This window comes from Lampris incognitus, chromosome 7 (assembly GCF_029633865.1).
Source record: "Lampris incognitus isolate fLamInc1 chromosome 7, fLamInc1.hap2, whole genome shotgun sequence".
In the NCBI taxonomy this organism is placed as follows: domain Eukaryota; kingdom Metazoa; phylum Chordata; class Actinopteri; order Lampriformes; family Lampridae; genus Lampris; species Lampris incognitus.
This window is the reverse complement of record NC_079217.1, coordinates 46,551,647-46,566,054: the sequence shown is the minus strand read 5'-3', so window position 1 is coordinate 46,566,054 and position 14,408 is coordinate 46,551,647. Positions and strand designations below refer to the sequence as shown.

The 14,408-nt window shown below is 43.7% G+C and overlaps 1 protein-coding gene across 1 annotated transcript in view; it reads right to left on the bottom strand.

The window, feature by feature from the left end:
• The window catches only part of nf1a (neurofibromin 1a), a 316,227-nt gene that overhangs the window by 173,788 nt on the left and 128,031 nt on the right, over nt 1–14,408 (bottom strand). Inside the window, exons 18-25 of the mRNA XM_056283131.1 lie at nt 11,686–11,759; nt 10,233–10,316; nt 9,186–9,578; nt 3,919–4,058; nt 3,628–3,750; nt 3,216–3,299; nt 2,917–3,033; nt 2,265–2,446 (exon numbers count right to left, since the gene is read on the bottom strand). Of these exons, the coding sequence (XP_056139106.1) occupies nt 2,265–2,446; nt 2,917–3,033; nt 3,216–3,299; nt 3,628–3,750; nt 3,919–4,058; nt 9,186–9,578; nt 10,233–10,316; nt 11,686–11,759 (1,197 nt within the window). The remainder of the gene's footprint in view (nt 1–2,264; nt 2,447–2,916; nt 3,034–3,215; nt 3,300–3,627; nt 3,751–3,918; nt 4,059–9,185; nt 9,579–10,232; nt 10,317–11,685; nt 11,760–14,408) is intronic.

The following is a 14,408-nucleotide window of genomic DNA, read 5'->3' as shown; positions in this document are numbered from 1 at the left end:
TTGCTGAATGTGATTCATGATGGCAATATGTTTTTCTCATTACTAACCACATTTAGTTATGCTCAGCACAGCTGATGAGATCATAATATTCATTAAAACATGGTCATCGTCAGTTCATCTTGGCATGTGGCGACTCTTGTTCGCTATAAAATTTTGTAGGTTGTAAAATTTTAGCGGGGACATTATATCTACCATAACATGAGATGAGCGACTGCTGTACAGATGAAGAAGATTCTTCTGCCTACTTCACAGAGGCAACCCAAAAGCAGTCTGTGAACCTTGCAAGGCAGATAAAACTGAGCAAAGATTTTATTGTTTGGCGAGGCATACGATTGACAGGAAGAGACAGCTATCTAAAACAAAAATGCTTCCTAAAAGAATATGGTAGCAAAAAGAACTGCAAGATAGCTCTTGGGATCATTAGTACACACGAGCTTCTCCACCACGGCAAGGTGGCGATCCACGAGAAGCTTTTGCCTGACAACATTTAAAAAGTGGCTGTTTTGACATCGGTTCCTTGAACAGAGGCTGTACTGGACAGCAGTTTTCAAACCCGGATTATTTATACAGTTAAATAGCGCAAATTAATTTTTATATGAAATAATCACTTTGCTACAATCACCGCTGCCATGATCACTGGAAAGTCTGGGCATGACACCCCTTATAAATGTGCTTCAGTTACCATTAACTCTCTGAAGACGCTAATCATTTTCACTCTTAACTACATGTGGCTATTAGCGCTGGTGTTTGTAAATTGGACTTTTTTTGCAATGAGGCATTTCTGCAGTATCCACAAACAGCAATATTACATTCATTAGAATGTGAACCACTGCACTGATTCATGGTCAATAGGGAAACGCCCACTTCCATGTTTACCAGTGACATCGTTTGTCTGCCGACGGAATACATATGCGTGAATGAGAGGGAGGACAGTGGAATGATGATGATGGAAGGAGTAGAGGTGACAAAGGTGGCTGTGTTTAAATACTTGGGGTAAACTGTTCAAAGTAACGGGGAATGTGGACGAGAGGTGAAGAAGAGAGTGCAAGCAGGGTGGAGTGGGTGGAGACGAGTGTCAGGAGTGATTTGCAACAGAAGGGTACAAGCAAGAGTAAAAAAGAAGGTTTACAAGATGGGAGACCAGGTATGTTATATGGTTTGGAGACAGTGGCACTAACGAAAAGACAGGAGGCGAAGCTGGAGGTGGCAGAGCTGAAGATGCTAAGATTTTCATTGAGAGTGACAAAAAAGGACAGGATTAGGAACAAGTATATTAGAGGGACAGCACAGGTTGGACGGTTTGGAGACAAAGCAAGAGAGGCAAGATTGAGATGGTTTGGACATGTGTGGAGGAGAGATGCTGGGTATATTGGGAGAAAGATGCTGAATATGGAGCTGTCAGGGAAGGGGGAAAGTGGAAGGCCAAAGAGGAGGTTTATGGATGTGGTGAGAGAGGACATGCAGGTGGCTGGTGTGACAGAGGAAGAGGCAGAGGACAGGAAGAAATGGAAACGGATGTGCCACTGTGGTGACCCCTAACGGGACTGGCCGAAAGTAGTAGTAGTAGTAGTAATTGGTCTGCTGACCAATCGTGTAACTTCAGTGACGTGGTTGGTTGCTGCTAGCTGTAACTCGGCTGTCTGACCAATGGCGAAACTCCACTCACACAGGCACTCACACACTCACTCACGGACAACCACGTGTAGGGCTGGCACTGCTTTTACGGTCCAACTAGAAAGACGTGATAGCAAGATACCTATATTAACAGTATTCAGAGGAGGGGTCCATAATTAAAATCCATGAGCAGGCTTTTGGTTTATCCAAGTGCTCAGTCACTGCTTGTATTAGTGTCAGACTGGCTTCCTCCACAGTCGTAGTTGTTCACAGAATGACAGTGTTAGATGATTGCATATGACTCTCTACATGCACTTACTGAGGATGGGTATCAGGGCAATGGGTGGGGATTATCGTTGAAGTTTTCCAAATAGTTGGAACAAAGCTTGTGTCCATGAGCAGCTTTTCCAGCTGCTTGTGGACAAAAGCTTTCAGCGAGCGGCAGGTCTGTATCTTTTTTTCCCACAAAATTATTAAACTTTGAAAATACAAAACCGTCAAAATGACCACCTTGGTCGTTCTAGTGTTAAACAGCAGTTCACTAATTTGAGTTGTAACCAGTGATACTCAATACCAGCACTATAATCTACCTGTGTTTAAACCAAAAGACCAGAAGCAAGTAAATGGAGGAAATCATGCCAGTTACATACCTATGGAGTGCATTAAGCCACTGTCTACGTTGGCATTAAGGAGGTTGGACATGGCCAGAACGGTGCAGTGGCGAAGTGATGCCAAACGGCGGGACATTCCCCTCTTCCTCCCACCTACTGGCTGGCCTTCATCTTCCACCTCACTGCAGTCGTTCAGAAGATTCATGAAGAGGGTGAAGTACCTGGCCACAGATAGTGTAGGGGGGTTAAAAGCAAATGAAAAAGAATGGTGACAGTAGGAAACAATCATTTAGAAGATTTTTTTTTTTTTGTTAAAGCAGGCCAATTGTCACAGCATCTCTGCCGGCTTTCAAATACATTGAATTTCTCTGATCTTTGGTTGTGCTTTGCACCATACCCATTCAGAGTTGAAAATCAGGTGCATCAAAAGGTAGCAAACCACTAGTAACTGAAGAAAGAAAGTTGAATCAGTTCATCTCGACACAATGTTTACTGAGAGTGTGTCCAGATGAACTGATTCAACTTTCTTTCTTTGATTTTCTTACCTGGACTATTGAGCATGCATACAGACACTAGTAACCGAGTCTGCTATGATACTGTATTGCCCGTTTGTTCATCTCAGTTTAAGCCCAATATACTAAACATTACCAGAAGAATATGATACAAAAGTAGAGTGGAACGAGAGCTTTACTTGAGGAAAAGCTGGGACTTGGCCTCCATCAGTTCAACTCCATCTCCCTCCTCTGGCTGCAGTGGTAAGCCAGCTAGCAGAGAAACAACTGCCTCCATACTGGCCTGGTCCAAGTCCCTGCACCATAATGGATAATAAAAAAAAAATCATAAGCTTAGCTAGGCAGGCATTTTAGCTAGTGACAGGCTCTTTCAATTAAAAAACAAAACAAAACACTAAACAATATAATTGAATAATTTAAAAATAAATTAATCTAATGAAATTAAAATTCATCAATTAATAAAACATTAACTTTGAACCTTGTCAGACACTTGATATCGTCATCAGCAGCTTGGTTGGATGTTCCCATTACCCAGTCAGTCAGGTATTCCACCATCTTGTTCCTAAAGAACACAAGGGAAGATACTAATATGAACCTCAGTTATGACATAACTAGCATAAATAACTATGTTATTTAGTGTATTACTAAACTCATCATTTTAAAATACATCATATTCTGTTCATAATATTTCACACAGCTTTAGGTTGAATATTGAACATTTTAAACTCTGCTTCCAACGTTTCTAATTTGCAAATAGGAATTTCGTATTTGCAAATTAGAAAGTCAACATAGGCAATAAAAACTTCTCATGAGACTTTGGCTTGAAATGCCTGGAATACAATTAATGAACACAAAGTGGCACTGATAGATATCGAGCTCTCATCACCGACCTGAACTTCATCTCCTGACAGAAGGAGAGGTCATCTCGTCTCTCCATCATCACCTCCACCAGCTGGCACAGCTTGGTCTTTATCTGAATTGCATGGACCATATTTCCCAGAATACGTACATACCTAGATGATCGAAGGGAGGAAGAGAGAGAAAGGGAAACTTAATCTCTGCAAAAGACGACAGTTTTATGATGGGATGTTTTAACTATGGCTTAACTTTTACACATTTAAATTGTATAATTACCACCAAAAAAATGTGTTTAGATTTTGAAATTGTGTAAGTGTACTGACCTGACCAGGTTGAGCATCATTGTCTCAATGCTGGCCTGTCCCAAGTGTTCCGAACTGCCCTCTGTGTGGTTATCCAGCAAGTTTTTCATGATGGCAATAGTTTGCTCCACAAACTGGGTGTTGGTGTCATTGATGGGGACCTGAAACACAGCAAAATATCCACAAAGGATCATATGAAAAACAAATTAGTGCATTTGGAGGTGTCTACTTCTTAAATACAGACCAACTATGCAAATGGTTTTTATTCATTCTCTTCCAGCTCTTTCAAACTTTGGTGTGTCAACATAGGCTTAAACCTGTGACACAGGACAACTGAACTTGAATTATAAGCATTTAATTTACATTGAATTCTGGAAGATATAAAATTTTGCAGGCCAAAAACCAAGCCATGAAATTCAAGGAACTCTGTAGATCTCATTGTGGCGAGGCACAGATCAGGGCAAGAGTATAAAAACATTTCTAAAGCTTTGAGTGTTCCCAAGAGCAAAGTGGCCTCAGTGATTGTGAAATGGAAGAAGTCTGGAACCACTTGGTTTTGTCCTGCCAGTGAGAAATGTTCCCAAACTCTCTGAATGCATCGCACCATTCTAACCTTCTGTTGGTATCTCTGAGCACATGTGCTCATGTTGTGCGTCCCTCTCTCTCTCTCTCTCTCTCTCTCTCCCCCTGACTTGGAGGTTGGACACTAAGGAAGGAGAAAAGGACTTGTACCGATTGGCTAGACAGAGGGACCAAGCTGGAAAGGATATGCAGCAGGTAAGGGTGATGAAGGACAGAGATGGACATGGGCTGTCAAGCGAGGAGAGTGTGTTGAGAAGGTGGAAGGAGTACTCTGAGGGGCTGATGAATCAAGAAAATTAGAGAGAGAGAAGGTTGGATAATGTGGGGAAAGTGAATCGGGAAGTGTGGTGGATTAGCAAGGAGGAAGTAAGGGCAGCTATGAAGAGGATGAAGAGAGGAAAGGTGGTTGGTCAAGATGACATACCTGTGGTGGCATAGAGATGTTTAGGAGAGATGGCAGTGGAGTTTTTAACTAGATTCTTTAACACAATCTTGTAAAGTGAGAGGATGCCCGTGGAGCGGAGAGGAAGTATACTGTTACCGATTTTCACGAATAAGGGTGATGTGCAGAACTGCAGCAACTACAGAGGTATAAAGTTGATCAGCCACAGCATGAAGTTATGGGAAAGAGTAATAGAAGCTAGGTTAAGAGGAGAGGGGCCGATTAGTGAGCAGCAGTATGATTTCATGCCACAAAAGAACACCACAGATGTGATGTTTGCTTTGAGAAGGTTGATTGAGAAGTAGAGAAGGCTAGAAGGAGTTACATTGTGTCTGTGGATTTAGAGAAAGCATATGACAGGGTGCCAAGAGAGGAGGTGCGGTATTGTATGAGGAAGTTGAGAGCAGCAGAGAAATGTGTAAGAGTGGTGCAGGATATGTATGAGGGAAGTGTGACAGTGGTGACGTGTGCGGTAGGAATGATGGATGTGTTCAAGGTGGAGGTAGGATTACATCAAGGATCGGCTCTTAGCCCTTTCTTGTTTGCAATGGTGATAGACAGGTTGACAGGCGAGATCAGGCAGAAGTCTCCGTGGATTATGATGTTCGCGGATAACATCGTGATGTGTAGCAACAGTAGGGTGCAGGTTGAGGAGAGCCTGGAGAGGTGGAGGTATGCACTGGAGAGAAGAGGAATAAAAGCCAGTAGGAGCAAGACAGAATACATGTGTGAATGAGAAGGAGGACAGTGGAATGTTGAGGACGCAAGGAGTAGAGGTGGCAAAGGCCTATGAGTTTAAATACTTGGGGTCAACTGTCCAAAGTAACGAGGAGTGCAGAAGAGAGGCGAAGAAGAGAAAACAGGCAGGGTGGAGTGGGTGGAGACGAGTGTCAGGAGTGATTTGCGACAGAAGGGTACCAGCAAGAGTTAAAGGGAAGGTTTACAAGATGCTAGTGAGACCAGCTATGTTATATGTTTTGGAGACAGTGGCACTGATGAAAAGACAGGAGGCGGAGATGGCAGAATTGAAGATGCTAAGCTCTTTATTGGGAGTAACGAACAAAGACAGGATTAGGAATGAGTATATTAGAGGGACAGCTCAGGTTGGATGGCTTGGAGAAAAGGAAGAGAGGCAAGATTGACATGGTTTGGACATGTGTGGAGGAGAGATGCTGCGTATATTTCCCTTTTGTATCTGTCCAAGTCGGCGAGTACTGCTGGTGTCCTGTGTGGCTGCCGCTTCTCCCTCTGGTAGCCCCCCTTTCCATCCACCCCTGTATGTCTGTGTTATGTTTATCCGTTGTCTTGTTTCACCCCGTTTATTGTAAAGCGACTTTGAATATTAGAAAAGCGCTATATAAGATTGATTTATTATTATTATTATTATTATATCGGGATAAGGATGCTGAAGATGGAGATGCAAGGCAAGAGAAAAAGAGGAACACCAAAGAGGAGGTTTATGGAATGATGAATGAGGGCGGACATGCAGGTGGCTGGTGTGACAGAGGAAGACGCAGAGGACAGGAAAATTTGGAAACGGATAAGCCACTGTGGCGATCCCTAAAAAGGAGCAGCTGGACGTAGTAGTAATGGATGGACTGTCTAATGACCATGGATCATCGCTCTCTCTCTTTCAACTGCCTGAAGACTTAGGAGCCTTTTTGTGATCCATCCTGTTTTCCCTTGAACACAATCCCAACCTCCTGGAGATTTATGCTATCGTCTGTGCGTTTCTCATTTAAAACTGCTTTTATACTATTTGTTTTAGCTATGACAACTTCTGCATTACTTTCATCCCTTCTCTTGTCTTCTTTCTCTTTGTGTGAATGCTGTGTCAAAGATTCCCTTGCTCTCTTGTGTGCATGTGAAGTCTATTCTCTCTACAGGTCCCCAGTGAGCAGGGTCCTGTCGGCTCTTGACTGCATCTGTGGGGTACCTGACCTTGTCTTGGATGGTCACAGATTCACTAAATTTGTCTTGTACTCTCTTTACAATTTCATTACCAGCATCATTTAACTTTGCTAAATTTTATGCATTTACTGTAATTATTCTACATTATCTTGCTCTGTATAATCTATGAAGTCGCATTACAATTCTGTTATTTTTGTGGATGTTGTGCATTTGACACCTTTTGCATTTCTATCCAGTCGGAAAGAGGGATCCCTCCTCTGTTGCTCTTCCTGAGGTTTCTCCCATATTTTTTTTTCCTGATAAGGTTTTTCTTGTGGAGTTTTTCCTCATTAGGGTCTAGTGTCCAAAGGATAGAGGGTGTCATATGTCGTACTGACTGTAAAGCCCTTTGGGACAGCCTTGTGATTTTGGGCTATACAAATAAACTTGACTTGACTTCCTAGAGTTGCCGCCCGGCCATACTGAGTAATCAGGCAAAAAGAGCCTTGGTCTGGGAGGTGAGCAAAAACTCTAAAGTCAGTCTGACAATGAACAAACGCATACAGCCAAGACAACACTGGAGTGGCTTTGGGACAAGTCCCTGACTGTCCTTCGAGAGGCCCAGCCAAAACTCAGGCTTAAATTCCATAGAATATCTGTGGCGAGACCTGGAGATAGTGGATCAAAGACATGTATGTTAGGGTTGATACTCCTGTCTGTCTGTGCCCCTGACCGAGGCAATAGGAAGAAATAACTGGAGTTGGTCCCCGGGCGCTGCACGGTGGCTGCCCACTGCTCCTAGCTACACAGCTAGGATGGGCTGAATGCAGGGAATTAATTTCGTTCTATGTATGTACAATGACAAATAAAATGTATTCTATCTATTCACAGACACTTCCCGTCCAATCTGACGTAGCTTGAAAGGATCTGACAAAAAGAACGGGATAAACTGCCTAAATCTGGGTGTGCAAAGCTTATAGAGACATACCTAAGAAGACTCGAAGCTCTCATTGCTGCCAAAGGGGCTTCTACACAGCACTGAATTAAGGGTCTGAATACTTATACCTGAATACTTATACTTGAATACCGAAACTGTCGCAGACAATTTACAATGTTGGAATAAAATCATGAGTTTTGCTAGAGTTGTGGCGCACTCGATCGTTCGGTGTAAGATGGTCAAAAAACTTAGCCCGAGCTGTCTTCAGTCAGTCTTTTTCTCATCTTAAATTCCCGATAACATCAAACATGTTTAATATTATCACAGTCTTAGCTCACACAATTTTTTTTTGTTTTTTGCATTTAACCAATCCTAGCTGTGTAGATAGGAGCAATGGACAGTCGCAGTGCAGCACCCGAGGACCAACTCCAGTTCTTCTTCCCTATTTCCTTAGTCAAGGGCACAGAGAGGAGAATTAACCTACCATAACACATGTCTTTGATGGTGAGAGGAAACTGGAGCACCCAACGGAAACCCACGCAGACATGGGGAGAACATGCAAATGCCACACAGTTTGCATGTTCTCCCCTGGGATAGCAAGAGGGCAAGGGAGACATGGAATGGCCTGGGGTTCGAACCCAGCACCTTCTTGCTATGAGACAACAGCGCTAACCTCTGGGCCACCGTGCTGCCCATAATAGTTAAGTTTAATAACGTGAAAATTGTCAACATATGAATACCCTTTCTAGCACCAAACAGGAAGCAGCAAACTGGAAAGATAGTCAACGCAACATAGCAAGGACTCCGGGGAGGTGCTACAAGTCTCAGTTCTCTTGGACTGTAGAAAAGGAGGAGAAACTGTTGTAGCTGTGGAGTGAACAAGAGTGCCTCTTTGAGATGTCCTCTCATTTGTACTACGATAGAGTGGAGAATGAAAAACCTGTTTCTGCCCATTGTTCAACAGTTTTTCTTCCTGTAAATTTCCACTGGAGCAGGATGGGAAATAATCACAAAAGGAATCTATTGGTAGTCTTGCAAATAGGGAGCCTTCAAGATTCCCAGTCTTTGCAAAATCTTATCAGTCTGTGACTAAAAACACAATGACATATGACACGTTGTCTTTAGATGTGAGAGGGTGTCAGACTTTAGTCTTTTGACATTCTTTTCAAAGTCTTTTAGTATATGGTAGGCATTAGATGAGTGAGGAAACATTTCTCCCACTGAACCTTGTGTCCAGATGAACCGATTCAACTTTTCTGGGATTCTACATCTGGATTTTTAGCATGCATCAAGATACCATAGAAAAAAAAGAAAAAAAAACACACAAATTCAATTATAATTCCTATTCAGTCAGCAAAAATCTTAACTTTCAGCCCAAATCAACACTGACATACCCACTAATAATGGTTTAAAACTGGATCTCTTAGTGCAACTCACCGGACCCTGTGTGTCAAAGAACTTGCCAATACTATTCCTCAACTTGTTGAAAAGCATGGGGTAGAGGGCTGGGCTGAGTTCAAGCCCCAACAGATCTTTGACATTGGTGCGAACATGGAGGCCCACCCTATCATGTCCACACACAAGCAGGGCCAGAAGCCTGTCCAGGAAGCGACTCAGTGGTGTCTCATTGGAGGCAGAGGAAGAGGAGCAGGAGACAGTGGTTCCTATAGGGTTCGAGACTTCACAAGAGCTCATGGAGATCATCGAGTGTTTGCGCTCACTAATAGGGCCCATGGGGGGGCTATAAGTTGCAGGGCCAGGAGTGCTGCGCTGCTGGAGGCAAACACCACCTAGAGCACAGAGGAAGCCCGTCATGTTGATCCACTCCTGCTGTGAGAAGGACAAAGGTCAGTCACAACTCATTAACACAGAGTTGGTGAATTTAATCTGTAATTTCTCTAATGCAGCGGTTCAGAGCCCTAGAAAGAGAGAGTTATGTCAACTCCGTAGACGTCAATGGGCCAACAGCAATGGTGGATCATGGGAGCCCTGGATAGTTCCAAACAGTGCGCATATAATATGTGTCACGTCGGAATATATCTATATCTATATATAAATATAAAAATCTGAAAATATTGGTTAGTAGTTACCAGAAATCGCGGCTAAGCAGTTCATTTAAATGACCCGCCAAGCTTTGTTTGGAACTATTCGGTGGCTACATGAACCACGTGATGGGAGCCCGGATAGTTCCAAACAGTGCGCATAGAATATGTGTCACAGTGGAATATATCTATATCTATACATAAATGTAAGAATCTGAAAATATTGGTTAGTAGTTACCAGAAATCGTGGCTAAGCAGTTTATTTAAATGACCCGCCAAGCTTCGTTTGGAACTATTTGGCGGCTACATGAACCACGTGACCCTCTCGCGTTCTGACCCCTCATTGAGGCAACTCTCTCTTTCTAGGGCTCTGCAGCGGTTCTATCACACTTAAACGAGAGTGTGAACATTATGAGAGTTCTGATCAATGAAGCACCCTTACCTGCCCATCATCTGCCTTGTTTTTGGGGACGTTAAGAATGTATTTGGTGGCTTGATCCCATTTTACATATGTATCTTCCCAAGCCTAAAGATATAACAAAGCAACCAAAACACAGCGACACCAGTGCACAGGTGGATGATAAAGACCTGAGCAATGAAAATTGTCTTTTGAAACAATCAATATACACTGATCAGCCAAAACATTAAAACCACTGACAGGTGAAGTGAATAACATTGATTATCTCAGTACAATTGCACCTGTCAGGGGGTGGGATCTATATTAGGCAGTTAGTGAACAGTCAGTTCTTGAAGTGGATGTGTTGGAAGCAGGAAAAATGGGCAAGCGTAAGGATCCGAGTGACTTTAACGAGGGCCAATTTGTGATGGTTAGACGACTGGCTCAGCATCTCCAAACAGCAAAACTTGTGGGGTGTTCCTGGTATGCAGTGTTCAGTACCTGCCAAAAGTGGTTCAAGGGAAGCAAACCGGTGTACCAGCGACAGGGTCATGGACGCCCAAGGCCCATTGATGCACGTGGGGAGCGAAAGTTAGCTCATCTGGTCCATTCCCACAGAAGAGCTACTGTAGCTCAAATTGCTGAAAAAGTTACTGCTGGCTATGATAGACAGGTGTCTGAACACACAGTGCATCACAGCTTGCTGCATATGCAGCTGCATAGCCGCAAACCAGTCAGGGTGCCATGATGACACCTGTATACCGTCGAAAGCACCTATAATGGGCACGTGAGCATCAGAACTGGACTATGGTGCAATGGAAGAAGGTGGACTGGTCTGATGAATAACGTTTTCTTTTACATCATGTGGACAGCCGGTTGATTGTGCGTCATTTACCTGGGGAAGAGATGGCACCAGGATGTGGGATTATGGGAAGATGGCAAGTCGGCGGAGGCAATGTTCTGCTAGGAAACCTTGGGTCCTGGCATTCATGTGGATGTTATTTTGACACGTTCCACCTACCTATACATTGTTGCAGACCATGTATACCCCTTCATGGCAATGGTATTCCCAGATGGCAGTGGCCTCTTTCAGCAGGATAATATGCCCTGCCACTCTGCACACATTGTTCAGGAATGGTTTGAGGAACATGACAAAGCATTCAAGGTGTTGCCTTGGCCTCCAAATTCCCCAGATCTCAATCCAATCGAGCATCTGTGGGATGTGCTGGAAAAATAAGTTTGATCCATGGAGCCCCCACCTCACAGCTTACAGGATTTAAAAGGAGCTGCTGCTACTGTCTTGGTACCAGATACCAGAGGACACCTTCAGAGGTCTTGTGGAGTCCATGCCTTGACGGGTCAGAGCTGTTTTGGCGGCATGAGGGTACCTACACAATATTAGGCAGGTGGTTTTAATGTTTTGGCTGACTGGTGTAAATGTATTATTTTCATTCTAAACCACTCCAGATGATCACACCAATTGTGAAACAATAGTCACCTCAATGTTTCCTGGGGTGGGGTGCTCTATCCTCCTTAGCAAGGCCATCACCCTCTTCTGCAAAGTTGAGCGCCCTAACAAGAGAAAGGAAGAGTGGTAAAGCACCAAACAGCAAATGTCCTGGAGGAGGCCCTATATTTATTTTCTCATATTAAGCTGACATAAACAACATGGTTAAAGAGGGGGTCACAGATATCAAAATGTAATATGCAGGCAATTTATATACGGGACTAAGTATTTACCAGTTTAAAAAAAAAAGCAACGCAGGGCTGCAGCGCTGCACAACATTGGGGCCTCATGCCAAATGTGATGGTCGATCACAGAAGGAAATGGTTTTCATACACATTTAAATGTATTCCCCATAGCCACCATTGTTCCTTTCCAAGACCCAGAGCAGCACAATAATTCTAACACTATTCTATCAGCACATACTCTGCTTAGTATATCTCTCTAGCCTGGTACCTCTCCTGTATCCACTTTAGAGCTTACTAATCTCGTTGTTGCGGGCAGGCCTCAAAGGGTTGTACACACCCAATCAGACTGCTAGGCCGACCCATGATCCTGACCCATCCAAAGATAGTCTAGTTATTTGCAAATTAATTGTACTTTTTTTTACGAAAAAAATAATAGAAAATAAATACGCTTTGTTAAAGCTACAGTAGGCAACATGACCATTCCAATGCAAAACATTCCACCTCTCTGATGCCTCGTATCACTCCGCTAAGCCACTACCACCAAATGACCTCCGTATCGCTCTTCAGCACCTTACACTGATGTATATATAACCAGTTAACATCAAAGCGAGCCTCCTGAAACGTGTATCATAGTTGATAATCCTCTTTTAATGTTGTATTGTGTAAATTGCGTAAACGCATCTATTGCATGCTGTCCGTCTTGGGAGAGAGATCCCTCCTCTGTTGCGCTCCCTGAGGTTTCTTCCTATTTTTTTCTCCCTGTTAAGGGTTGTTTTTTTTTTTTAGGGAGTTGTTCCTTATCCGATGAGAGGGTCTAAGGACAGGATGTTGTGTTGTTGTTACGCGCACTGAGGCAAGTTTGTAATTTGTGATATCAGGCTATACAAATAAAATTGATTTCATTTCATTTGATAATCTATCCATGTTAAAAAAAAACATTTTTTTTCAGTGAATCTCTTAGTTGCATTAATATTGTTCATGTGAAGCCACCATTTCGAGTTGGCCTTTTGATTTTTTGAAAATAAAACACTCATGGGACAGCTCGGCAGGGTGGACACGAATTGATTGCATACACGTGCACCTGCATTTGTAAAACAGCCAATAAGAATGCCCTCTCTTTGAAATGGCCCGTGATTGGCTAAGTCTCCCGTCACGGGCTAGACTTTCTAAAGCTAGAATACACAGCCAAGAGGAGGTGCAGAAGTCTAGTTTTCTCTCAGGCCATTTTAATTAAAATATACTGAAAGGTGATTATGGAATTTTTGCCCAATGATGCAAACAAAAATAATTGCCTAATCCAACTTTAAATAAATCATGTAAAACTCATGAATTGATCATTCATTCATTCATTCATTCATTCATTCATTCATTCATTCATTCATCATCAGCCACTTCTCCGGGATTGGGTTGCAGTGGCAGCAAGCTAAGTAGGGGACTCCCCAGCAACATCATCCAGCTCTTCCTGGGAGGTCCCAAGGCGTTCCCAGGCCGGATTGGACATGTAGTCTCTCCAGCGAGTTCTGGTTCTATCCCGGGGTTTCCTCCCAGTTGGACGTGCCCAGAAAACCTCCAAAGGAAGGCGCCCAGGGGGCATCCTAATCAGATGCCCAAACCACCTCAACTGGCTCCTTTTAACACAAAGGAGAGGCGGCTCTACTCCAAGCTCCCTTCGGATGTCCAAGCTTCTCACCCTAAGGCTGAGCCCTGACACCCTACGTAGGAAACTCATTTCAGCAGCTTGTATCCGCGATCTCACCCTTTTGGTCACTACCAAAAAGCTCATGATCATAGGTGAGGGTTGGAACGAAGATTGACTGGTAAATGGAGAGCTTTGCCTTCTGGCTCAGCTCCCTTTTCACCACAACGGTGCGATACAATGTCCGCATTACTGCTGATGCTGCACCAATCCAACTGTCAATGTCCCGCTCATCCTACCCTCACTCGTGAACAAGACCCTGATATACTTGAACAACTTCACTTGAGGCACCAACTCATCCCCAACCCAGAGGGAGCAATCCACCATTTTCCAGCAGAGAACCATGGCCTCAGACTTGGAGGTGCTGACGCTCATCCCGGCCATTTCACTCTCACCTGCAAACCGCTCCAGTGCACGCTGGAGGTCGCATTCTGATGAAGCCAACAAAACCACATCATCTGTGAAGAGCAGAGATGCAATTCTGAGGTTCCCAAAACTGACGCACTCCTCACCTTGGCTGCGCCTTGAGATCCTGTCCATGAATTTCACAAACAGAATCAGAGACAAAGGACAACTGGGGTGGAATCCAACACTCACCGAAAACGTGTTTGACTTTGTGCCGAGAATATGGACACATCTCTCACTTTGGTTATACAAGGACCGGATGGCTTGTAGCAACTGCCCCAGTACCCAATATTCCCACAGTACCCCCCACAGAGTGACCCAGGGTACACAGTCGTAAGCCTTCTCCAAGTCCACAAAACACATATAGACTGGCTGGTCAAATTCCCGTGCCTCCCTCAGCACTCCCGTAAGGGTAAAGAGTTGGTCTG